Here is a 27,469-nt window from a genome sequence, read left to right as displayed (position 1 = left end):
CCAACTGGCAGTGAATGTCTCTCTATTGCAAATGCCACTCCATTGCCTCGTTCTCCCCAGCCCTTCACAACTCCTGGCGTAATGAATGTTTTCTTCAATCATTTGCACTGCAGAACGAGCACAATGGCACAGGTTCCCACATTAGTTGCCAAGTCTCTATTCAACACCATGAAACTCCCTCTCAGCAATATGAAAACCCTCTTTTGATCATGCTGCAATTACCTCAAACGACTTTCTCCTCCATATGCATCTAAAGGTGCCAAGATCACACAGCAAATAATGGTTGGTTATGAGCTGGTTATGGAGAAAGTGTTAGTCTGTTATTGACCCATGGATCCAGCTGAATAATCATAATGCTCCATTGTAATGATGGTGACAAAGTATTGAGCTGGTCCAGGCACGGCTGCTTACCTCCATTGGTTCTTGTGCTGCAGCTAATCTCGTCTCCTACTGTTAAAGAGCATAAACAAGTGTGAGTGGTTAGTGCCCTCTGTACCATGCTACTGAACACATGCAAAGCAGACAGAAAGCAGTCAGAAAGTGCAGAGCAGGCACCGAATAGTTTTAGAGTAGTGATGTTAAGTACAGATATCACACTCCATGCATGGGTCTGTCAATCATGAGCCTTACAAAGCAAAGTGGCTGGAATGTGCTAATGTATTACTGCCAGCCGTGGCACCTCACATCTCTTTCTTCTCTTTTCTTCCTTCACTCAATTTCGCTCCCCATCTAAATGGGATTGGACCGTGGGGTGTCTGACCAGTTTAGCATTTTTCAGCAATTGATGAGCTTCAGAGTCCTGAAATCCATCTGCTGATGTGATTTGCGAGCACCTTGAACATGATTAAAAGGAGAGACAAAAAATATCTCGCAACAGAATAAAATGATAGTCTGTAGGGTATAGCATTGTTGAGCATGTTAACCGTTTAGTCAAGGTGGCTTTGAGAGCACTGAGAAGCTTTACTGATGGAAAGTAAAGAGGTCAACATCTGACTTCTGAAGACAACGTCCAACAGTGTGCCAAGGACAAGACTTAAATGTTGGTACTGTGTTCTTTGGCTCATTGAATTTCAAACTCTATTATACATTACCCATAGGGCATTTCTCATTGTGTAGCTTTGATGCAATAATTTCATTAAAATAATCAACATACTATAGCAGCGTGCGCCTTTGAGATAAATGGAACTTCTGCGACTTGTTAGATATGTACCAATTCACAATATGCTGCTTTCATTTTGAACAGAGATTCTAGAGCTTGCTTTCCAAGTACTGACTCAAACATTTCTCCTCCGGGAATTCATGTCAGTTGCTAGAGTTATTATATGAGAGGAACAAGTTAGTTATTTCCCTGCACCGTGCGAGCACTGTGATATTCTCACTGATGGATTATGATTTTGTACTGGCAAGGATTTATGTCAGCAGGATATTTCAAAAACTCAATTGAGTCGTGCAAGTAGTGGAAGGAAATGTGATTTTGAATTACATACTAACACACAATGATCTGGAGGAGTTAGAATAGAATAAGAATAGAACAATAATACAGATTTGTCGAACATCAATAACACTGTTAAGCCAGGAGTGAGGCATCATCTCATGTGCAGATGAACTTATCTCTTTCGTAAATACAAACTGCTGTTTTCTAGAACTAATCAATTCCACAAATAAATGCTGATGCCACTTAGGAACAATTAAGAAGCTTTTTTGATTAAACTCATTGATAAAATGTGCATTTGCAATGATAACAATTCCATCAAGGAGCTATCTCAGCATCCTGTCCATTTTACTCACTTCCTGTCCTCACTTAAATCCAATTATATTTTTATTCAACACGAAGAACATAATGGAAAAGATTTTAATACTCAACTAATTGCTCAGTGAAACCTATCTATTGGCTCTCATCCTTTTCCTAAGCAGCACTTTCCACAGAAAGTTTGTGTTGTCTGGGTTAACTTTGGAGAAAAGTTTGGAGGATGGACAAAAGGTAGTGTTACTACAAGAGAAGGTGGAACCCACAGAGCTGAGTGCAGTGGCCCGGACCCACATTAGTCTGTGGGAGAGGCAAAGATTTCTTCAGGTCTCTGGGCTCCATGTGGAATAGAGTTTGCTGTTATCTGTTATGATTAGCCAGTGATCCGAGAAAAGGCAGCGTCTGCTTCAGCCTCAGTGGGAGATGCTCTGAACTCACACCATCTTCTTTCTTAGATACACTGTGTGTGTTTGAGTCTGGCTTGTCCATGTGTGCATGCATGTGTCTCACCAGCCTTCCCATCACGAGACAGTCACTAAAGAGGCCATTGTGCTATTGTTTCTTGTGCTCTTTCTATGCTCCACTGGACGCATGGCCATGGGAAACGGAGGCCGAAACAGTAAAGGTGATGGATGGACAAAACTGAAAGTGCTGTGTGTGTGTGTGTGTGCGTGTGTGTGTGTGTGTATACCTTCACCAAGACAGCCGGAAAAGGTGAGAGACACACAGGTTACAGTGAGTTCTAGTCCATCAACACTTTGGGGTGTAAAACAGGAAAAAGAACACTGTGAGCAAACCCACAGGTTTGCCACTACTTACTTGAATGCCAACATTGCAGTGTAAACTGTCTCCCATAAATGTTCATCACACTGTACATGCCAACTTTTTTTCCTTCAGTTTTGTCCATAAACATACAATACTTGTGCAAGCATGCACTTACTTGCATTTTCCCCTCCAAATAAAGCAATTTAGACAATCTGACGTGACTGTTTCCTCATTGATAACCTGCCCCAGCATCCAGCTGTTTGTGTTTTTGCCCTGTTGGACTTTCTTGTTCTGTAACTTATAAAAATGATTATAAGGGAACGTCATATTGTAATAAACTGCACGGACTCTCGACTCCATGCATCTACAGAGGGTGTTTAGCATACCTACCTAGATCCATACTCTTGGACTTGCGCGTCTTGACGATCTCCAGCTGAGAAGCGTTGTCGTACAGTTTGGTGCGTTTCTCTGATATACTCTGGCGGCCAAAGCCCTCCCTCTGAAACGAATTGTCAGGGTCGGCGTCGGGGCTGAGCGAGCTACATTTCATGAGGAAGAACGGGCAGAGAGAGAAACATAGACAGGGGTATTATAATGTTGCAATTAGACACGGTAAATCCAGGGTCATTCCAAAAGCATACCCTTTAAGCCAATGGTTATGCTAAATGAAACCCATTCACACACACATTCATACAGTGGCAGCAAAAGCTGCTATGCAAAGTGCCGACCCAAATCCCACAGTGTTGCTCACTGTTTCACACTTGTTGTAGTTCACACACACATTTATTGGGAGCAATTTGGGGTTAAATATCCTGCCCAACAACACTTTGACTAGAGGACATGCAGACTTGAGGAGCCAGGGATCGAGCCAATGACCTTCTGAGTAATGGATGACCCGCTGTTCCTCCTGAACAACAGACATCCCTTGCTGCCCATTACCCAATTAAATATATATTCTGTAATCATCTACATCATGCTTCAGTTATATTGCTGGAGGGCATCCTTATAATAAAACTAGGAGATAAAATTTACCTGTTAATATTCATACATATCCAGACATTAGGCCAAGACAACACTCAGTGCTCACACACAGTTAGTTTCAATCCTTCATTTCAGTGACTATTCTAATCAAGGACACCTCCACCTCTGAGATAGGGACATACGACAACTGGGATGACTAAGTCTAGCTAAGATGTGTGATACCCCAGCGAGGTGAGGGTGCTCTGGGGTCATGGCCACTCAATAACCCCCCCTCCTCCTATGTGTCTGGAGCAGTGGCAGGGCCCAGCCCACTATAGTGTGCTCCCTTTGAGATGCTCTATCTCTGTCTGGATCTTAATTGAAAATCAGAGGGGAGTGGGGAAAGGTTGGGGGTGGGGGCGGGGAACTGATATTTGCATGCAGAAGAGCACATTTACAATTAAGGTGAGAACATCTTGCCATTTGAGGGGAGACAGAAGCGAGGATATGCAGCATTGGTGGAGTCTAATAAATGTTACACGCATGAGAGGGCACTGTCACTGTTTCTTTTGTTCTGCTGATGATCATACATTATGACCATTAAAGAGCGTTTGTTTTGTTACCTTTAGAGATCTTCTAAGGCACTGCAATTCCAACTTTTTTTTTCCTACATTAGAAATTTCCTCAAATCATCCGATCTCTCCTACAATCACAATTGGAAACCTTTTGTCCTCAGTAGGACACCATGATTACACACTTGAAATTGGAGAAATGGGGAGGCAATTTTTTTTTGTGTGTCAATATATGCTCTTGGAATAGATGCTCCTTCAAGCACTCCTCGATATTTGTAATATCACTTAACAATAACTGCAGACTTGCTGGCGCTTGTTTGCATGTAAACAATTCTTATTTAGGTTGTCAACCCCATTTAACAAACGAGCTGCTTCACGTGTCACCGAGGGGCTGTTGCCAACGTGTCACTTTGCTGTCGACCATACCTGACAGTCCCAGCTAAGATCAGACCGTCTCGCAGGACCGACTCCAGCTGACATAGGAAGAGAGGGAGGTGGGGCAGGAAGAGAGGAATGACAGCACAGATGTATAATTCATTTATTCATCATCCCTCACTATTCTCCTCTCATCATTCCCAGCTCACAAAAACCAGCCTGCCCTCTCTTTTTCTGTCTCCGCAAATGTCATCTGTCGGAGCGTGACTGAGCCGGTGCGGGAGAGAAAGGACATATTTTCAGGCTGAATTTAGATTTCCTTCACTCTTGCCAGTGCTATGTTTTTTGGGCCAAGTGAACACACATAGAACATAGACAAAGTAGAAGACCAGCAGGTGGGGTCATGCATAACCCTGTCAAACAGGTACAGAGAGTTGGCATCGAGAAATCTGTGGGCAGTAAGAGTGAGGTTCAGAGGGACAGCCCAGTGATGGTGCAAATTTACTCAGTAGGACATCAGGGTTGTTGGTTTAAGCTGCTGTCCATTTTAACACTGTCTCTTTCTTTTACTTTGGTTCACACACAGCCAAGACTAAATGCCCAGGTCGGAGATTCAGAGTAACCTGAAGAGAAGCCTCCAAAAGTGTTGCTTTGAGCACTCCTCCAAGCTGGAGATGCCGGCTGTTGGAACTTGCCCAGGTCACTGCAGTAGTATCATAACTATTTAAAGAGGTGGCAGTAACCCTGTGCACCCGGTTCCCACCAATTTTAGTTTTTTTCCTACCTGAACCTTTGATACAGGTTACATTGTGCTCTAATTGAATTATTACACTATTCATTTTTGTAAAATTTGGAAGCTAATTTGCAAGCCTTATGAGACATTTCTGAGAGGTAATAAATGTGCTACATACTAAAGGAATGGCAAGGCTAGTATTAAGCTTATAGTCTACTTAAAGCTGGCGCATTGACAGCTACTGCCGTCCATTAATGGAAATACAGCATTCAATTACAGATCTAGTACTCACTTTCAACTGACTATTAATTTTCTCATAGGAATGCTTGCTGTAATGAGATACTGCCTTGAAAGTCTCTTTGCTCTGATCCAAATCCTTCTTAGGCTCAAACACAACCTACTGGTGGGAAGAAAAGCCAAGTGAAGGTAGTACTTTAACTGGTTGAGTCTACGAAGGGTAGACCCATACTTGACTTGGATGACCACTGAATTGCTTAATTTGATCATATACTCAATGAAAGATGTATTGGATACACGGAAATAAGAAATGGTTTGACCATAGGACCGCCTCCCAAGTTAGATAATCCGCAGAGTGGCACAATTTCTTCCTCAGACCATCCATCCCGTCCGCGCCACTGGCCTATGTTTAATAGTGGGCCCAATCCATTTGGATAATACATCCCCTCATCTCTCCTTCTCTAAGCAGTGTTTAAAAGCAATTTCCACCATTTCGAGCAGATGCTTTCCTCTCCGTTCAAAGTCCTCCCATCATCTAAAATTAACTAGCGCTGAGAATTGCTCACAGGCAAATCCACAGCTTTAACTTGCATTTTACATCAACGTGTTCCTGCCTCTGTCTCCCTCGCAGGAAGTTAAATGTGTCAAACTGCACACCAGCCTTGTTGCTAAGTGGAGGCTGCTAAAAGCCCTCAGTACTCACAATTTACCCTGGTGACTAATGTCGTTTTTTTTTTTTTTTTACTTCTTTTTCTTCTTTTTTTCCAGCTCCCCACTCTTTTTAACTCCATTTAAAAACGTCCCCAGAGAGGTCGAGATCACGATGGGAAATTTCACACACGTGAGAAATTTGTCTAAAGCTCTTTACCCGTGCCACAGCCACACACATGACAATACAAATCCATAGCATACAAATCATGATAACAAATAGAACAGACAGCAAGGGATGTAAAATGTTGACGTGGTACCCTTCAGGTTTTATGTAATTATTTTGCAATGTGTGCACAAGTAACAATAAATACAATCATTGGCAAGTCATTAGACATGCTAAAATCTAAAAAAATAAATAAATAAAACATCAAGTGCTAAACAATACATACCAAATCTAAAAGATAACTAAAATAACAAATACAGTGTCATCTGTGCTTCTATTAGACCTGTACGCAAACTGAAATGGATGCAGACAACAGCTAAACACCAGGTTAATCATCATTTTCTCAACGCACTTCATTACTACTGAGGTAAGTGCAACAGGACAGTAGCCATTATTCTCATTACAGCTTGCTTTTTGGGTATGGGAATAATAATAATGTATCAAGGGAATTTGAAATATGGGGCACCAGGCTTCTGCCAGTTTTTTGCTACATGATTTCAATAAACGCCTAGCGATGCCATCGGGGTGGGAAGCGTTCATAGGGCAAATGCATGAGAAAAGTCTCTCTATAACATGCTGGTCAATGGGGATTTTAAAATGGCTTAATGCGGGTAAAGAGAAAATTAAAAAAGATGACAAAGACAAATTAAAAAACATAGGCAGCGGCATGAGACAGCCCGGGTCACAGCAGAGCAGTGCCACTGGAAGGCACGTCTCAAAGCATCGTATGTTGAAAAGTGCACCTTGGTTTGATCGACTAGCGGGGGTTCCGTGCATTGTTTTCAACGCCAAAGAAAAGGGGCTAGACGTGAAGGCTGATGCACTTCTGAAATGACCCTTCAGAGGTGTGGAGGAAGCCAATTTACCTGTACGTGTGGATGCATAGGTGCCTGGGGCTGTCTTCAATCATTGTAAGAAGCCCTGCTGGAGAAGCCAGTACAGGTCTGCACTGCTAGCATGTGCACCAGGGGACACCAGAAAGTAAAAAGATTTTCTGTGTTTCAGAGGAAAAAGGTGAAGATGTATTTTTAAACATGAATGTGCCATAATAAACGTCTCAGAGGACCACCACAAAAAAGGTTCATTCAGTGTCATACAGGGGAGCAGCTGCACCTGTGGCTTGTTGTAATCCCCTTCTAATTGTGATGAAGCTGCAGAGAAAGATAGAGAGGAAGAGGACGAGGTCAATTAAGACCTCTTTGTCCGTTGGCTGACTCCTGCTTAGAACTCATTCATTCCCTGCCTGGTGTACGGATGCTTTAATTGAGTTTTGCTGCACTGACTTCTCCAGTCTGCTAAATGGGAGACAGCAACTGACAAGGACCAGACGAAGAGGACATTTTGGTCTGTGCAGTAAGTGCTGTGTGTGTGTGTGAGTGTGAGAGCAAGCATGAGAGAGAGAGAGAGAGAGAGAGAGAGAGAGAGAGAGAGAGTGTGCACAGGTTACTTTGGCATCTCTCCTGCTGAGATTCCACTGCACCCCTGTCACAACGAGGCAGTGTAGGGCATGCACACACACACACACACACACACACACACACACACACACAGGAAGCCTCAGATAAACACTGAAGGTGAACACAGAAATGAAAGCATGTATGACATGCTTGTAGCAATGGCACACCACTGAGACACTGTAAATATTCATAAAGAGAGGACTATTAGCATTTAAGGGAAAAAAGCCTGCAATTAATGTGTGCGTGTGTATTGACTGGTGTTAGAGTCACTGACGACATAAATGGACATTTGAGATTTGTCACATTTGTCAGTGTGTGTGTGTGTGTGTTGTGTGCACGCACTATGGAGCTGTTAGCATTTGTATGTAGTTATGCTGATAGCCTGATGGGAAAAACACACATTTAATAGAGCACTTGTGATTCTTAGTTACATTACTGATGATAGAGACTATTAGCGAGTCAACTGAAGTAGGCATTCTGCCTGCATTGTTAGCTTGGAAGTTTGTTTGTTCGTGTCTATGTGGACCTTTTCCACTTTATATGTTAATTTGTGAAATTGTTTACCAGCCAATGTGTATCTAAACACTCGTGAGACTGAGCGTGTCTGTGGATCGGTGTGTGTGTGTGTGTTTGTCTGGAGTCCTTTTCCATCTCTGCTGGTTGACAGACTGTGTCAGCGCTGCCTGGGAAATGATGTTTCCACCTGTGACATCTCACAAAGACAGAGAAGGACACAGTCTAGTTGTCTTTCTTTCCTTCTCTTGGTCTCTCTTGCTGTCCATTTCTCTTCCCTCTCACCTTAATGAGAATTGACACCTATCCTCCGCTCTGTCAGCTTCGTCCAGATTGAGGACCAAACCTCGGGGACAGTAGTAGTCAAGTTACAGCAAGGTTGTGACAGTGCCCCTAGTGGGCCTGGTGTGGGAGTGATTTTTCTTTTTTAAGGAGCTACTTCTCATCTATCCATCATGGTTCATGTAGTAAGAAACAAATCTTGCTTTTATTGCATGGGGAATATGAAAGCATTTCACATAAACCAAGACTTAATATCTCTTACATTTGGCTCAGGAGTTGGGATTTGACCATTCTTTTGTAGATAAAGATTTTCAACATTAGTGGGGAAAAGGGACTTTGGCACTGAGGAAGGAGAGCAATACTTTTCGAATGGTATGCACTCTTGCAAGGTTATGTTGTGAAGATTTATTTTGTTGGACTTTAACCCTGTATTTTAATCATTAGTTGATTTAAGAAGCCATGGGTGTATGATGTGGTGAATAATTTGCACAATATTACTCATATCACAAGCAGCCATTATCTGATTTCAACAGCACATGCCTTCTGTCCTCCTGCAAGGAGTAAAATATAATTCAGTTGGTATGTGGGGCAGCTATGATAACAGTGGTTGGTATGGTAATAGCAGCCTGTTTGCCACAGGGTAGCTGGGAGTAGTTAGTTCCTGGCTCTCAGTAATGCTTTCTAAACTTCAGACTGATTAGCATGCTGCGGACACCCGACAGATTTTTTTCTGTACTTCAGTGCCAACTCAGAACACTCTATACTCTCACCTCCTGTCCTTGCATAACTTAGAAGACTGTGTGTTCACGACTTAGGGAAAATGCAGTGCTGCTGGAGCTAAAAGAAAAGGAATTCTTAGGGCAGCAAAAGAACTGGCTGGCTCAGTTAACGGCTGGTGTGTGTGTGTGTGTGTGTGTGTGTGTGTATAGGGGGCTGTGGCCTCTCATGCTGGCTGAGTGAAATAGTGTAAATATCATTTTACCTTTTTAAATCATTTTAAGAATAACTTTAAGAGTTTCCTTTCAGGTGCCTGTGGATAAGTTATTCTCCTGTTGTTCACATGTGAAAAACAATTGGAAATTTAAACACATACACGTACATATGTCTACTGTTCTACCTGTCCTTACAAGGTGTCCTGCCAGCACCTCTTAAGCTGCTCAGTGTAACTGACTACAGCAAATTACCGGTACAGAAAGTAACATGAAATAGCAGATTTCTTCTCCAATAAACAGTGTGAAACCAACTACAAAATAGGCTACACAGAAAAATGGGAGCAGAGCTCGTTAAAGATTTAAATATCCCCAATTGATAATCTGCTGTGATGTTATTTCCACGCAAATTTAAGTGAACAGTGTGTCAGTCAGTGTGCACATATTTAGCTGAGCAGTTAAATAAGAAAAAAAAAAAAAAACAACAAAAAAAAAAACACTGCAGGTTTAAAGAATAAAACAGCACAAGGGAGCCGAGTGGTTCTGTTTTCAGGAGTCTCAGTCTTTCAAAGAGCCTCATCTTCAAAGTCATATTCCTTTGTCTCAGCACTTTGTAGGGAAGGGGTTCACACTCCTTGTGGTGCTCTTGCTAACTTCTTCAGAGCAGGGGGTTTGTGTTTTGTCTTATTTACATGTTACACTGCAAGGCAAGCATGCAAATACATTTAAAAGCTGTTATTTTTGCTTCCGAGGGACAAAGTAGCATCTTGGTGAGGGTTAGATCAACTACCAGTGTGGCACTGTTATAAAAGGGAAAAAATTTCTGCAGGCAGGGATGCATTGAAGTGCTGAGAACGTTGGCGTTAATGCAACTAGTTAAAAAGCTTTTTTTTTTTTCTTTTTTTATGTGCAACCGAACAGTGTAAAGAAGAAAAGACATGGACTGGAACCAAAACCCTGCAACTGTACTTCATCATCTTCTGGGATGAAAACCAGGTGGAAAGTCGAGACATCCCTTCTGCATCTCATACAAATCTGCTTGTATTAGGAGCTGATTTGCACGCTAATTTGTGTTTCTGACACTGTTCCACATTCCACATACTGAGAGAAAAACCTTTCATCTTTTTATTTATCCAGATTGTTCTGCAAAGCCAAAATTAACCAGTGTATGTTATCAGTTTCACTGTAAATCATTGAGACGGGGTCCTTCCTGTTTTGACTTTGGATTCAAACTAACGAAGGAGGAGGCACATACTGCAAAGAGAATTAATGTGACGGGTCAGGACCCAGTGTTCGAGTGAACTTAGTGCAGCTATGCAAAGCAATAATTTACTAACTTTATTTATCTGGTGAAACCTGCCAGAAGACACATGCTGGTTTCCATCACCTCACCGACTCACTCTCACACCCCGTCACTCTACACACACCCTGAGCTTAACCTATGCAACCACAGTCTTCTACATCTGGCTGGATTTACTATACCACCTGCTCTCAGGATTTGAACTTCTAGTCACATGCCACTTTCACTAAGCTCAACACTACTGCCATATACAGCTGATAAAAAGGAGTCACAGTATTATTAATAATACCAATAAAATGGTCTGTAACAGAGCAAATAAAAACTCAGATATCTGTACATTATCATTTTAATAGGGATCTAAAAGCATGGTGTTGTAATATTTATAGCCTGTTTAATGTTCATTTCAGGCCTGTAAAGCTGACGTAGTGCAACAACGTGGTGTGGCTTTAAGTACCTGCATGAGAGACCAAACACAGTAAAAGGTGAACAATCAAGTAGCATGTATGCACACATTCGCGCACACACCCATGGGATATCAGTTAGGGATGTGAAAAAAAAAAGAGGCCACTTTTGTGTCTTGTGCGAGATGGGATTTCTGCCTCCAAACCAACCATTTATCTTCAGGGCCAACATGTTAACACACTAACATGTGGGCTACCATTCACTAGAAACCTGCTGAGGAGAGGACTGAAATCTTCTGAAGCACATTTACAAACCTCTAGCGAGTTCCTCTAAGTGAGGAAATGAGGACTGGAAAAGAGAAGTAAGTAGTTTATAAAATAACAGGGAGGGTCTTTTAATTGACTTTTTTTTTTTACATCAGTCATTATTTACCTCATAATAAGCACTACCAGATGTTAAAAATGACCTTTTGATTACCCCTAAATTAATAGACTGAAGTAAGCCAAGATGAAATTAATTTTACAAGCAAGTGGCTCTGTGAACAAAGTCACATACTGAGGAAATAAACTGATAAAGAGGAATAAAAGAGCGAGAGGATATCTGGTTTCATTAAGTTCTACCGTGTGAGAAAAAGGACAAGGAAAAGAAAGAGACTGAATTACAATGATTTTACAAGCCAACCAGACACTTGTGTGCGCTGTGTATGCACTGTAGGTGTATAACTGTGGCCTTGGCGAGGCATGAGGAAGGAAAGCTAAATAATACTGGAGGCCAGAGGTGAGACTTTCACAGCTCTGCACAATCCATATTCAGTACGTACAGAGCCCTGGTTGCACGGTTGCAAGAGCTTAATTAAAAAGTAACAGTTCCAATACATTGGAGTCTGACTGACCCACATCTCCTGCTGCTCAGTATGCCTGTTAATGCTGTGTGTGTGTGTGTGTGTGTGTGTGTGTTGGAGGATGTTGGGGGCACTTGAAAAGGAAAATGAGAAACAGTTAAAGTCAGCCAGAAAGAGGATACACACTTGGTGCATTTAGGCAGCTGTTGGCATTTGAGCAAAAGAGAATGTGTGCCTGATATTTGTGTGTGTGTCTATGTGTAACTTGACATGAATTATTCACAATAACCCTAGGCAGTGGTATATAGCACACTTCTGCCTTGTGCGCACACGTCATGCACGTGTATGTGTTGCATGTGTACGTGTGTGCGTAAATGGAGAGTGTGTGAGGAAGTCTGAGTGCAGTTCAGCCATATGCTGTGGACCTAATCCACTATGACAAACCTCTGACATCACATGAACAACAGGCATGCTGAGCAAATCTACTCATTCATAATAAATGAGAGAGAGAGAGAGAGAGAGAGAGAGAGAGAGAGAGAGAGAGAGACTTAAAAAAATTTAAATAAACCAAGCATCTCTATTCTTGGCAGCCAGCATTTCTCCTTGATAAAAAATTGTTGCAACATGCCAATATACGTGCGACTTCAAACAACCAATCATAAGAAAGGATAAAAACCCTTTTAAAATAACAAAGTGACTGACCGTGAAAAGAAAAACAACAGTAATCTAAGAGTTCAAAAGAAACCTGCGTTTAGTGAAAAAGCAGTGCCTGACTATGGCATTCAGAGGAGAATGAGGACATGACTGGACGTCTTGTCTTTACATTTCCTGTACCTGAACACTGCAATCACACAGGAAATGCCATGAGTAATTTCAGAGTAAGTGATTATACCTTGAAGGATGAATTGCTATAACTTCCTGTGCTAAAAGGCAGCCTGTGGAAACAAGAAAAAAGAAAGACTATAGCATTTTATAACATCAACACAGAGTCATGCAGTGCTAAAATCTCTTTCTTGTTTTTCCCCTTGGACTGTGAAGGTTCCTCTGCTTAACCCCAGTCCAGAGACTTAAGTCTCTGACAAGGTTGATGAGTCCTGGTTCATATTTTATCATGAGGGTGTTTCAGTTGGGCTGTGGATAGTAAACGGGGTGGGATGCTGAAATCTCATGGGTGGTTGGGGTTGGAGAGGTGGAGGTTCTCCATGAGTCCCTGGGAGTTTTTTACTCACTGTCTGACTGCTGCTGGGTCATCCATTATTTAACACACACTCACACATACCATCACACCCACATAGTATTACACAACAGCATATTTACCCAAACGTTGCCACACTCTGGGATTGTGAATGTGCCCCTGACGCAAAATTCCATTACTTTGCCATAACACACTTAAAATACAATACTGCTAAGGCAGAGACTCTGGCCTACTCTCCTAACACCACCACATAGGGCCTGTTCATCAAGTTCTAAATTATTCAGCTCACCATTCATTCTGACCGGGCAGCTCGTGGATCCAGGGCACCGGGTTCTCTCCCACAAAGCCCATGTCATCATGGGAACTGGAGGACGATTGGTCAGAAAGGTGGGCAGGAAGCAGGGGCGGCCTATCGTCTTCGATCAGCACTATGTCGTCCTGTGGCATGTTCACAGTTGGGGAGAGCTGGTAGTTACCTGCAAGAGATAGTTTACACACCATGTATGACTCCATGTGTTTTAAGAGTTTGTTCTAAATTACATAACACAATATGGCATCTATACCTAATGATTTTCCAATCATCCAGTTAGTTGTTTGATGACAAGTGTGATAAAATTAAGACTGAGAAAATATGTCCACATACTGAAATAAATTCAGACACACGCACACAAACTCCTCCACAGACATGTGTGCTTAATCTTAATAATATTATCTTACTTCAGTAATTACCAAGATAATAGTGTATACAGAGATAACTTTGGCCTAGATAATTGCACTTGATTTGCGCATCAGGACATGCCTGAAGGACACCAACATTTCTCAAAAAGGGTAAATAGTGGTGCTTATCAGTCACATTTTGCAGTGCTGCATGCATACAAAGATGCCATATGACAGAACAACATCTGCTAAATGATATCAGGATGCAAAGAGTAGCCATGAAAATACACAACTAGAATTATCGCTTGTATGCCTTCGCACACCTGTCAAGTTGCAGTTTACATCTGTGCCTGTCCAGACTTTTACAGTGTTTGCAATGACTGAGAGCTTTGTTACATGGAGCACAACAACTGAGCTTGTGGTAGACTACAATGATTCAAATGTGGATGACAAAGTAGCTACAGATTCTAAAATGTGGATGCATCACACACGTCTTCAACACAGCAGCACAGAAGATCCACATAATCAGCACAGTTTCAAGGTGGATACTCAAGATTACTGTCATCAATTCAGTATCTGACCAAATATGAAATATGGTCACAATCTATCCTTCTATTAATTAGTGCATGAATTCTTGGTTGCACTGACACTTGACTTTTGACCACCAAAATCTAATCTTTTCCTCCTTACAAGTGGATTTTTGAGCTAAATCTGAAGAAATTCCCTTAAAGGCATTCCTGAGATATCATGTTCACCAGAAGGTAACATGAATGGACAACCCAAAAACATAATGCCTTAAGTCACAGCCAGTACTGGAACAGAGGAATAAAAATGAATGGCACAGACACAAACCGCAGGACCAAGTAACACACAGTAAAAGATGCAAATTAATTATTCTTCTATCAAGAATGTACCCTCTTAATGGCAGAGTCAAAAAGTTGTAAACCTGGGCACTTTTATTCATTCTCCTTCACTCCTCTGCAAGGACAAATATGAGCAGAAGAGGAGCTCCCCTGATCTGTATTCTGTCCTGCCTGACCCTCCCTGCTGAGGACTTCTTTGATTCGCTCCTTTGCTGCTCCTCGGGAGTCAAAGTCAACGGGGAATGGGCTGCCGTGGCTGGCATTCAGCACCAAGGGCAGGAAAAGGGCTGTTCAACGGCAAGAGAAGTGGCATTACAATACAGAGGTGCAAGATTCCCTCTGCAAATCGATCAATGCATGACTTCAGTATGGACGAGACACGTAAAAAAAAGAAAAAAGAGAGAATTAAAGTGAAGACAAGCAACAAGATCGACTCTAACCACACACCTGCTTACTATTAGGCAAAAGTTGACAGAAATGCTGGACTTCCTGGTCTTTGCTGTTGTTTCCACTATTGGAGATCCGCTTTGCAAATCTAATAGCTTAGGAACAATTGTGTGTAATCACTAACAGCAGACAGCAATATTTACCTTGGCAGGATCCCAACCTGAATCTGAGAAGCATTTAATTTCACTGGTGCCGGGCAAATGATAAATGCGTATTGTGGAAGTAAATCTGAGCACCAATCAGCACGACAATGAGGTGTATAGTTTGGTTTAGGTATTTGCAGAGAGGAGGGAAAAAAAAGGACCAAAGATACAAAACAGCTGTGCAGGGGAAGACAGAAACTGAGGTGGGCTTAGGAAATTCCTGCCCAAGTCATGAGAAACAAATGAGAAACTGAAAATCAATAACATAGAGTGTATTTCCAAAGTTATTTTTTATTTGTGTCAAGTCTTATCAGTGGCAAAAGAGATTATTATTCTGTAGAATGTGACATGTTCCAAAAGATGTAATATATATATATATATATATATATATATATATATATATATTTAGCTAGAATCCCGATATTATAATGATTTAGTCCAAATGAAACAAAACTTTAGATGACTGGAGAACACCTTTCTCTGTGCTTGCACATCTGTTAATTCATTCTTTTGGAGGCCTTGTCCTATTGTCTATGGACTGCTCATCTAAACCAGTTAAGATGGCTGCCGACACTGTACAGGTGAAATGAAGGCCATTTCTCACTCGGACAGCTTGACAGAGAACCATGGGTTACTGAATTCACCTTGTACTTTAAATCAGCAAGCCTACAGTAATGAAAGTTGCTTGTGCTAAGCTACACCTATCACTTTTATAACAGGCAGGCCGAGCTGTGGGGAGTTAAATTATACCTGTGTATCAACATTCATCATTTTTCCACCTTTGTCAACAATTTCCTGCGGGATCAATAAAGTTCTTATCTTATCTTATCTTACCTTTGTTATACTAAAGATACAAAAAACAACAGTTCCTCCAACCTCCAATTCCTCAAGTGCAATGGACATCAGCTAAACAATATAAGAGGCGTTTCAGTGCCCCAACAGATATTCTTAGCTTTTATTAGTTTGTCCAGTCGTTGTAACAGTTTCTTTAAGAACATTTACTCTGGTCTACAGTCAATACTATTTGTGTATGTTTATATAAATTTCAATATTGTGTACATGATTTGCAGAATCTATCTATATTCTGTGTATGATATTATTATGTGTATTATTATGAGTTCCTTGAATATAACCCCGAGTCAGTTTGCAAATATTCCACCTCCAAAAATCACTTCCCTCTACTGTCATTAATGTCTCTACTTCACAGTCAGGTTGGCAAAAGTTTGGAGGTGAGTCAGTAAAAGCTGCTTTGAAGTCTGGTGTCTACAGGGGCCATCCATATTCCAAAAAGTTTCAAAAAGGTTCAAAATACTTTTTAAAATGTGCAAAATCAATCAAAGGTACAGTATGTAGTTTGTGAAAGTGTCCCATAGCAAAAATATTTTACTGCTTGCATTCTTTAATCAGCCTTTAATTTCTCTTAGCTACTGGTTGGAGTTACCTCTCAGTTGCATCAGCAGCACTGAAAATTTCACAACAGTAGTCACCTGCAAGACACATACAGTGTAAGTGTAATATAATGGGAAGTTTCTTCAAAAGAAGCTCTGTAAAAGGTTTGATGTCACTTTCAAACACACACTGTACTGGACATAAGATTCCTTTGCATTCACAATATGCACTCCATAAGACAATACGTAACCTATCACTTAACATTCAGTCATGTCAGCAGACCACTTCTGGCAACAGAGGACAGTTTTAATTAGAGAGTCGGCAAGCTTCCCTCTTTCCGCTTTATGAAATAGTTCCAGCCAGGACCTCTTGACACAAGTAGCCAACTCTACAGACGAAAAGTTATTAAAGTCATTCCACTTCCCTCTTTGCAAAGTAGCAAAAGGACACACGTACTCATACAATAGATGGCCAGGGGACGGGCATAGCTGGGGCCATGCTGATGATCTGAAGGGTGAAAACAATTAGAGCCACAGCAGCACTTTTCCGCAGCTGTCAGCATAATAAGCGTGGAAGGAAATCACCCTCCCACCCCCAATACTTAACATGATGCAATTAAGACTCTTATGAACGGTATGATTATGTGTTAAATGTCTGTTTGGGTCATAAAACTGGACTGAAAGGCAGAGCAGGGAGGAAGATTTTCAGCACCTTCAGTATTGTTTTCATCACAGTGTCGCGCAGATGGAGCTGCTCACTCGCTGTTTTAACACTGTTGTCTTTTACCGGCTACACACAGTCAGCGATGAGGGGAAAAAAAGGGCAGGTGACAATCGCAGCAGAAACACTTCACTTCCAACCAGCCAGATTGACAGGGCGTGTGTGTTGGAGCTCAAAATTAGCTTGTGACAAAGGCAGGCGCAAATCAAGGCTACTCGTTATGAAGAGATGATTTTAAAAGTGAACATGAAGTGATGAAAGAAGTAGAAAATTGTCATCTTTGTTGTTTTTATGATTTAACTCAGGGAAGGTCATGTGAGCTTACTGTTGTCTCCAGGCTTGAAGCGCTTCTTAGTTGCTCCTCAGCTTAATGGCACCACAGCAAAATAACCGCAAGCATTTAAATCTGTGTGCTGTGAATGCAGTTACTGTTTTCACCAAACCCCAGAACCGTTATCTTGGCCAGAATCAAAATGCTATTATTTATTCAGCCTGTGATGACCTCGGCAATCCTGAAAACACTGGAGCCTTTCATGTACTCAGTTTGTGGAATGGAAAGCAAAAGAAAAAAAAATAAAATAAAAACAAACCCATTAATGTTATGATGGCATCACAAATGAATCGACAGTCACACACTTATCTCAGAGACATGTATGTGAGGTCACATGGGGATAAATATTTCACCAATTATGATTAATGGTTCACAGATGATGGCTCTTTCACAAAGAGGCCATTTGGTATTTAGAAAAGAGCTTCTGATTCATGCTCACCATCCGCACAGCAGAGGAAAGAGTTCTCTGGTGGCGTGATTGTGCCATTGTGGCCTTTGTCACGCTGTAATTAAAGGCAGTTTCTCATGCTGAGTCATGGTGACAGGAGCAGACACACACACACACACACACACACACACACACACACACACACACACACACACACACACAGACTACCCACCACCTCAGCACCTGCCATTACAGTCACCTTCCTGTTAAAAACAAGCACAAGTTGTTGGGTGGGGTTTACTGTGGAGGCGTAATATTGCAGCCTGAAGGCTAAGCAGGATCACAGTTAACAGCTGAAACCTTTTAAAATTAAAGTTATTATACTGGTTGTTAATTTTAATGTTAGAAGATAAAATTTTATTCTAACTCTGCTTTAAACACAAAACATTTTCAAAGCTGAAACAGAAAAAAATGAGCTCTACACACTTAGAAATTCACATTATATTCACGGCATCCTATCAAACAGAATAATCAGTAACAGTGACAGTCACATGTTTCCATGACTGTACCGAAGCACACGCACCCCTCTGGCCAGAAATGCTTTGCGTGTGGAAGCTATTCCACGATATTGAAGCAGAGATGTTCTTCCTGCCTCTGGCACAAAACGAAGACAGAGACAGATGAGCTCCTCGGCTCGAGAGGCCACCTGGCTGCATCCATCCAAACGGATCAGAGCTTCATTCTCCTGTTTCTCTGCCCGCTGACCAAGCGCTGCCCGTTGAAACATTGAGCTGTAAGGTGAGAGGTCACACTAATAGCCCCACTCCATCTTCTCTCTCCTGCACCGCTTCCTCTATCTCTGTCCATCACACGCTTCCCTTTCCTCTCTCTTCTCTCTCTTTCTCCTGCCTTCGGTGACACTTTGGCCTATTGATCTGACTGGAGGAGAGATCATTAGCTGATCTGCACTGCCACCACTATCAGGTCCATACATGGATTGCAGCTGGTAATCATCAAATACACAATGGTGGTAAAAACACAGGTGCCACTTACTAAGGATGCATCAACACATGTAGTTTGGCTCGTTAAGCAAAGACAAACTGAACAAACAAAGATTTTGCTGAATTGTAGCTCTTGATTGGTCTTACAATCAAGTACCACAAGTACCATTGCCAGTATTATTAGACAAAGTGCAATTTATAGGTCTAATAATAATAAAATAATGACAAGCAGGTAGTTAACACAGAAATGAGATTCAACAGGGAATAATAATATGGAATCACTTTGTCACACACTTTGGTAAACAGTCAAAGAACACGGTGGACATGGTGGATTTACAATGTTAATATTGCTTTACAAATAGTTAATAATCAACAGATGGTTTTATGAATAGCATCTTTTCAAACTGTGATAAAATCACTTAACTACTATCAAAAAATTCATGTGGTTCGGCTGTTTGCTTTTACACCGCACACATCAGAGTCTGCGTGGAAGCAGACCCGCCTGTTCAAGTGGAGTCAGCCCAGTTATTTGGTTGCCAACAGGGCTCGCTTGACAGCTTTTACACCATCCCAAGAGAACTGAACTAAATTGGCAAACGCACTAGGATTCGTTTTAGTCGAACCAAACAGCTCAGGTGTGAAAGCACACTCACACTGTTCCATTAGGGATCCCATCATCAGTGAAATTGATCAGAACATTTAGTTGGCTGGCTTGATGACAGTATGTTACTTCCTGCAAGAGGACCTCAAAATTTGAATGGGAACAACCATCACTGAGACCTACAAAGACATGTGGCGTTAATCAGGGATTCGCATGAACCCAGGGACAGAGCACTCAGCAATCTGTCATACTCAGTTTTTGTCCAAGTCATGGCCTGGGAGGTGCTGTCAGGTGGGTCCCTATAAGCACATACTGACAAAATGTGACTATTGTTACTGGATCCTTGCCGTACTGATTTGTTGACATCATAATGCAAAAATATTTCCAAATACTCTATGGAAGTCAGCGGTGCAGCCAAGACGGTGTCACCACTGGCAAAGATGATCTGCCCTACAGCGTCAAACAAAACTAAACTAACCACTACCCTGGCAAACATTACCGTGATGAGAGTAAAAGGTCTTCCTGTTCCAGAGGTCAAGCCACAAACCAGTACTGAGGGAATAGTCTCCCATCCAAGCCTGCCATTTAGCTTTTAAATGTCATTTTAGGGAATATCATTTCAGACCACTTCAGCCTTTTCACACAAGCCTCAGAGACATTAGCTGTAGGCCCAGGAGGAGCTTCATTTTAAGAGTGGCTTTTATCTGTTTTTGCTAATGACCTCTTTGTATACTTTGCACTTGATGCATTTAATTCCTGTTCCTCAATCAAGCCATCCAGTAATATATGAGCGAAAAAAAGTACATGAATAGAGAAAAGAGCAAGAGTAAAATGTTGCAAGATTAATGTTAGAAACTTGCAGTGCAATTCACAGATGTTTACATATAACCATGAAAATTAAGATAACTTGCTGTGTTTCCCTTACTTTTTGGAAACATTCAAACAAAACACCTGATGATACAAATTCCACTTCTTTGTTCTACCTGCTGTGTGTTTCTTCCAGAAATGAATGTGAAATTACAGCATCACAATGATATCTAAATTTGATTTTAAATGTTTCTTTGCTGACCAGCACACCCACGCAGCTGTTTTCACTTTCTCTGGTTCATCTCAGGTTGAAATTGGGCAGAGCTATGCTGGAATTATGTGAGCCAATCAAACTTTACAGACCAATAAAATGATGAAGGGGAGCTTTCTCAATTTTCTCACCGAGTAAAAGAAATAACAAAGCCATTGGAGGAGGTCTAACTGGACAAATGAAAACACTTGTTGAGGTGGACCATGACGCCTGACACTGAAATCATGTTCCTGCATACCTACACCTTTGAAAAATTCCAATGTGCTGATGAACTGATATTATTTAAACTTAAGTGGTCCTATCACCAGTATATTTTTTAGATATGATCTCTGTCTCTCACTTGGAAGAGATTTATAATCAACAAACAACATTTAACAATCTTGACGAAACAGAACTTTAATTAAATGAATGATGACTCAATTCCACTGAGCTTCTTAAGTTTTAGTAATCACTTATCTTATTAGTAACACCTGTGCTTTTCTTACTGTGACAAATCAAAATGTATCCTGTGGAAAAAAAGGCCTCTTCTGCGTGGGTGTGCATTAAAATTAAACGTTTATCTTCTGAATTGTTGCATTTTACAGATTCAAAAGTTATAGCAAAATACGTTAAAACTAAGTGTGGTAAATACACTCTTTTAGTCAGATGGCCACAGTGAATTACATTAAGGGAAAGGAAAAGGGAAATTTCCAGGTTAAAGCCATTTATGTCTCTGTCATTTTCTCACTGAAGCATGCTAATAGCACTCTCAAGTAGTGTGAACACCAAATTAAGGGGGGTCACGCTGCCCCATCTCCTGCACTGATGGCTGAGCATACAGAAGAGATGAGTCTGCGGACTGTGAAAGGCTGGAAGTGAGGGGACAGTGGGGTCAAGTCCTAGGAAGACGGTCCTATTTAACCATTATGGAAGACTGCAGAACACCCAGAAATTGTGGCTTGATGTGTTCATGGTAGTCTATGTGTGTGTTTGCTTTTGTACTTTTGATCTTTTAATGACCAAATGTCCTCATTATGACAGATATATCATCCAAAGTGGAGAAACTTTGTTGTTTTTTCTCGCACTGACTGAATTTGGCTCAACGTGTGTGTACAGTATTTTGCACCGTCACTTACACTGCACACATTACATCCTGTGAACACCTGTGAACACCCACATTCCTGTGTGACAACAGCATGAGTCCGCTTGCCTAGCCCCCACCCCACCCAGCCAACCAGTCCTTCACTCCTTTGCCAGTCCTATGTGTGTGCATTCTGAATCAGGCAGTCTGCCAAACAGCCACATCCACAGAAAGCGTCGGTCCACGGGCCTCAATTTTCACCCCAGCGTGTGGACCCTGCACCCAGCGGCACTTTTCAATTAGACAGACAGGAAGGTGAAGTCAGGTGTGATTCTAACGACCTTTGTGTCAAAACCCCGGCTGCCGCTGCCATACTGTGTGCACGCAGGAGATTTCACTCAGTTCCATAATTCTTTCTCTTTAATTTATTTTTTTCTTTTGTTTCTTTCTCTTTTTTATTCTTTGAAATGAGAAATCATCTCTGCGGGGGGGGCAGAAGAAAAGTCTTAGAAGAAAAGAAAACAAAAGTTTCAGAAACTCATTTTCATTGCTGCAAATTCACCACCTGCTGGCTGTGGATTCAGCCTCTGGCCACGATGCGTGATGCTTTGTGTGTGCATGTGTGAAGCTAAAGCTGACAATGTTACAGCATCGCATGGCTTACTGAGGCAAACAGGGAATGAGATTATCTCTGACTACTGATTAGCTGAATTTGTACCTACACACACACACCTGCACACACTCATAGGAGAGAGTTAAAGATAAAGGCAAAGAGCCCTTACAATCAATATTACGGCACTTAACAGCACCCGTCTCCTGTCATTTTGTGCTTTTCTTTACTGTTGCCATGGTAATTATAATTCCTATAATTTATTCAATTGTACCTTTCACCCCCAAAGACCTATCCCTACTGTTTCACAAGAAAGGCAGCAAGCTACCCGTGACTGCTGGGAGTAGATGAAACGGTCCAGTTTCTGATCAATACCTGAGTGAGGTGAGATAAGGCATCCTTAAGACATGGCTGCTATTTGCTGAAAATGGAGAGCTTAGCAACAACAATCATAGGTTGGCAGAAATATGGAGTCTGCAGTTTGACTGTATTGACTTGTTGCCATCTGCAATAACTCACCATCAAAGTCGAATCTTAATTCTTGAGCAGCAAAGCCATCCCATCCCATTTACCCCTGTGTCATGGTCCACTTAGAGCAGCACAGGCAGTATAATGGAGCAGAAGAGAGGAACTGATCTGGTTAGTGTGTTCCTACGCTGACTCTTAAGACGTAAAATGCCTCAGAGTTTTGGCAGTAATCACTATTTGCTGTAAGGAAAAATGTATGGCTCACATCAGTGGAAAGTGAGCACAACCTGATGGAGAGGTTAGACGTGACTGTGTGCGAGCGCATGCAGCTGCAGTGTGTGTATGTAGTGCTGTATATGAACCCTGCCACATCCCAAACTCCACATGCCTGGCCTTCATGATTCAGTAAGTTAGCAGGTCTAGATACACTGCACATCAAGCTGTCAGTCAAGCCTTGGCGGCTGTGTGCTGCCCGACCTTGCTGAGCCGATCTCAGCATCTGTCCTCTAACTGCAACTGTCACATTTCACACACCAGGCAATATGTCTCAGCCCAACAGAAATAACACAGAGAAGTAGATAGAGAATAGAAACAGTCATTGTCTGTCCAGCCTGCAAAAACTTCATCCAAACATCCAAACAGCAAAATATATTTTATAGTGTCTTATGAAGAAAAGATGAGACACAATTTTGTTTTTGTGATTACAGTCTTAGAATGTGTCTGCTTATCATTCTAAAGCTTGGTACTTTGGTAAAATTTAGTAATGGAAAGAATTAAAACAATCTGTTAGATGAACAGCATGAATACAGATGCTTTTTGCTTTCAAAGTCATGTGACATTTGACCAAGGTTAACAAGATCTTAGCTCCGTGTTGTCAGTGACATGCGAGGTCATTGCTTACGGGCACAAAACAGAGCACAGAGAAGCAATGTTTTCTTTTCCAATTTTTTTCTTCACCGTGCTTTAATGCATTCAAAACAAAATGCATTTCCTGTATCAGTAAATTTAAGATTTAAGAAGAGAAAAGAAGAAACAGGCATCCACTAATTGTGGAAAAAAAACCAACCAAACAAACAAAAAAAAAAAAACAATACTGCTTGGAAAATTCCTCCTTCTACATCGCAGGTACTACATTTTGATGCGAGCTCATACATTTTAATATGAGCTCAACTCGGCATCAGGAATCTAAATAGCAGAATTGTGTCAGTTTAAAAAGATGAAGACCTGTCACAAAATGTAGACACGGGTTAATGAGTGCACAATTCAGAGACAGCCTCAAGACAGAGAAAAAAAAAAAAGGAACTGTGATTTTCTTGCTGCAAGAAAACCCAAGTCAAAGATCTAAGACTCTGACACTCTGCCAAGCTTCAGGCTGTGATAACTTACTACTTTAGCACACACTCCACCCCCACCCCCAAAACTTTTCCACTTGGCTCATTTGACTCCCACTCTGCAGGATAAGACGAGTGCTGGGTGCCCTTGAAGTTTCAGTGGCAAGAAACTTTTCCATCAGTGCACCCACAGTTGCCGCTTATGATCACAGCAGCGCTCTGAAAAGCCTGCGTCGGAAAAGCCAGTGGAATAAACAAGCCAAACTGAGAGGAAAACCAAACCAATTTGAGAACATTTGATTTGGGATGGAGAAGTAAGATGCAATTCAAGAGTGAAAATGAGAAGGGGGGAGAGAGGCACAGGGGAAGAGAGTTTCAGGGGCAAGCCCTATTGATCTGGAGGCTTAATTAACCATCAGATGCCTTTGACATAGCCTCTGATCTTCTGTGATCAGTGGCAGAGTGGCACCACTCAAGGGGAGGTGGTGGGGAGGGGGTAGGAGAGAAATAGGAGAATGAATGGGAGAAGCGCATGAAGGAGGGAAAGTGTATATCACTGACAGATCACACATTCACTCCATCCTAGCGGAGGAGGGTAGAAGGGTGACAGGTCGGGAACTGAAAGAGGAGAAAGACTGAGCGACAGGGAGATGGCTCATCAGTTGGGAGAAAATGGTGAAAGGCAAAAAAAAAACCGGGAGAAAAAGACAAAAGAGGATGGGAAGGCGATGGAAAGACAAAAATGAGTGCGTAAAAACCTACAGTGCTGAGAAAGGCGTTCAGACGTGTGATTACTCTACAAACCCCCCACAAACATGCTGTCCCTACACTGATGCAATCACCCTCCGCTGCCATCTGTATGCATATGTGAAAGGTCCGTCGATGTTGAGATGACAGCACTGACTGGCGGAGGATTAAATTGCCAATTCTAATACACCTGAAGAAACGAGATCTTAGCCGCTGATGTCAACTGGGTAGAATAGGAATTGACCCGAGTGAAGCCAGTCGGGAGTGGAATGAAGACAGGAGGGATTGGGGATGACGTTAATCCCTGAGAGGTTTGAATAGTAAAATAGCACACCTTGGGATGCTAGGCAATAAGTGCAGGTGAAGCTTTGAAGGTGATACTGGTTGTAGGAGGTAAGAGACACTTCAGAAAGGGCTGAAGTAGATGTTAAAATTGATCAGGAAAGTCAGTTCATAGACAGCACAATTTCAGGGAAAAAATTCCAATGAGCATGAAGTTGTGGTTAGGTCAACCACAATTGGCATTATAGTGAATGGGGAGTGAACGACCCCCCCCAAAAAAACTTTGCTGATAACTCACCAATGCGTCCAATCATATTAGGCAGTGGTGTGGAGCTTTTGTCCGAGCCGTCGATGGTTTCATACAGGGAGTGGGAAATCCGCCGCTCATGGCCGTCCAGCAGGGAGTTCACAGCATGCTCTACAACCGGAAGTTTGCCAGGGGCCTCCTACAGAGACCGGGAAATAATAGGAGTGGGGTTTACACATAGCGCCAAACCAATTTACAATTCAATCTGATATATTGTCTGTAAAGCATTATTTTCCTTAAAAAGACCAAGATGAGAAATTATCACATACATATGTGAAGTATATTCACATGTGTAGAAAGTCAGTCTAATTTTAACATACCTGCAATTTCTGTTTCTCAGATTAATTGAAAATCGAGCCTATTTTGCTACTACTACTACTACTACTTCTACAGAATAATAATTACTTATATTTTAAATTCTTCTGTATCAAGAGTCCTGTCAGTGAAATCCAGACTAATAGAAAATTCCAGTCATGTGTCTTGATCCACACCGATCGTTTGCATTTGACCAAAAAAAAAATAGGAAAATGATTTTGGAAAATTTTAACATTCAAAACTCAACATTACACGAAAGAGTTATCCTGTCTCACTAGAAGAATTTCAGTCATTTATGAATTACTTTGGAGCGTGCAGGACCCTATCAAATTCACTCACAAAAGAAGAAATGTGTCTGAAAAATATCGCTCCTAAGTGATGCCATCAATAATCCAGAAACACGGAACCGAGGTTTCAGCATCCATCTCGGCTTACGTCGGTATTTTCTGGCTCAGCAGTGTGAAACGGCTCCTGTAGTAGTCAGAGCTGGATAAAACTCCATGGATTTCCCATAGGCCAATAGACAGCTGTCTCTAACAATGAGCTCCAGTAAATGGACCAGTGACATTTGGCACATGGTCGATATGCTGCACTGTTGGTTATAGAGTCCAATGTACATTCAGTGGATGTGTCAGTCTTGACAGGGGGACATGGTCAGTTGTTAGTCCTTTGGTCTGGGACCACTGGACCCAGATACTGTATCCAGTCTTCAACAGCCAGCAGTCCAGGGTATTTTTCCAGACGGACTCTTGCTACTAATGCAAGAGTTAGGAAGTCGAAAGGGTAAAAAAATTTCACATCCACATGCAGCAAGTTAGAGAATAAAGCCTGGGCCTTGACCTTATTTCCCACAATGCTTCATAGCAGCCTGTGGGAAGCCGCGGGAATGCACTGAACTCCCTGTACAGCACCTATTACAGATAGCTTCCTCACAGCGAGATAGTCTTGCACGGTCCAGCACTGCACCTCAAGCATGTTTTAAACCAGGAGGCCCTGACTAATATTGATGTCTCACAACACACTGCTGGCTCCCGGCCAAAAGAAAAGGGAGTAAAAGATCAGGCAACAACTGCAGCAGGACGACAGAGGAGCAGCAGGTAGAGGAGGACAGAAGGAGAAAAGGAGGTGGTGGGGAGTTTTTTGTCAACAAATGGAAGGAATATCAAGAAAAAAAAATTGATTGTTGGAGTGTGGGAGCTGGCGGACCAGCAGAGTGTGGGTGCTGCCAAGTCGCCTTCTCGTGGGAGTAGCATGCCCTGGGAGACACATACCAGGGTAGAGGGACTTATCGGCTGTTTAATATAAATGAGAAGTTTAATGAGGTTGAGAGCGCAGGACTTTATCGGAACAGAGTGTTGATAAGAGTGGATTGCGAGGAGGGAAAGAAGCGCGCGTGTGTGTGTGTGTGTGTGGGTGTGTGTGTGTGTGTGTGTGTGTGTGTGTGTGTGTGTGTGCGCAAAATGTGGGGCTGGGTCAACACAATTACAATCAGAGCCACGGCCACTGCCAGCCTTATTATAAAAAGCATGTCCCTGGATGATTCAGACTC

General features: G+C 41.9%; 1 protein-coding gene across 4 annotated transcripts in view; it reads right to left on the bottom strand.

Moving 5' to 3' along the window:
- The window catches only part of LOC124049562 (partitioning defective 3 homolog), a 314,519-nt gene that overhangs the window by 106,193 nt on the left and 180,857 nt on the right, over positions 1–27,469 (bottom strand). For 3 of the 4 annotated variants that reach the window (XM_046371346.1, XM_046371347.1, XM_046371349.1), the window contains exons 15-18: positions 25,597–25,744; positions 13,472–13,658; positions 2,903–3,051; positions 412–450 (exon numbers count right to left, since the gene is read on the bottom strand). In XM_046371346.1, the coding sequence (XP_046227302.1) occupies positions 412–450; positions 2,903–3,051; positions 13,472–13,658; positions 25,597–25,744 (523 nt within the window). The remainder of the gene's footprint in view (positions 1–411; positions 451–2,902; positions 3,052–13,471; positions 13,659–25,596; positions 25,745–27,469) is intronic. The other variant, XM_046371348.1, reaches the window with a different exon arrangement.

Source organism: Scatophagus argus, chromosome 18 (genome assembly GCF_020382885.2).
Source record: "Scatophagus argus isolate fScaArg1 chromosome 18, fScaArg1.pri, whole genome shotgun sequence".
Classification (NCBI taxonomy): Eukaryota; Metazoa; Chordata; class Actinopteri; family Scatophagidae; genus Scatophagus; species Scatophagus argus.
The sequence above is the reverse complement of the archived record's forward strand: the minus strand, read 5'-3'. Positions and strand labels throughout refer to the sequence as shown.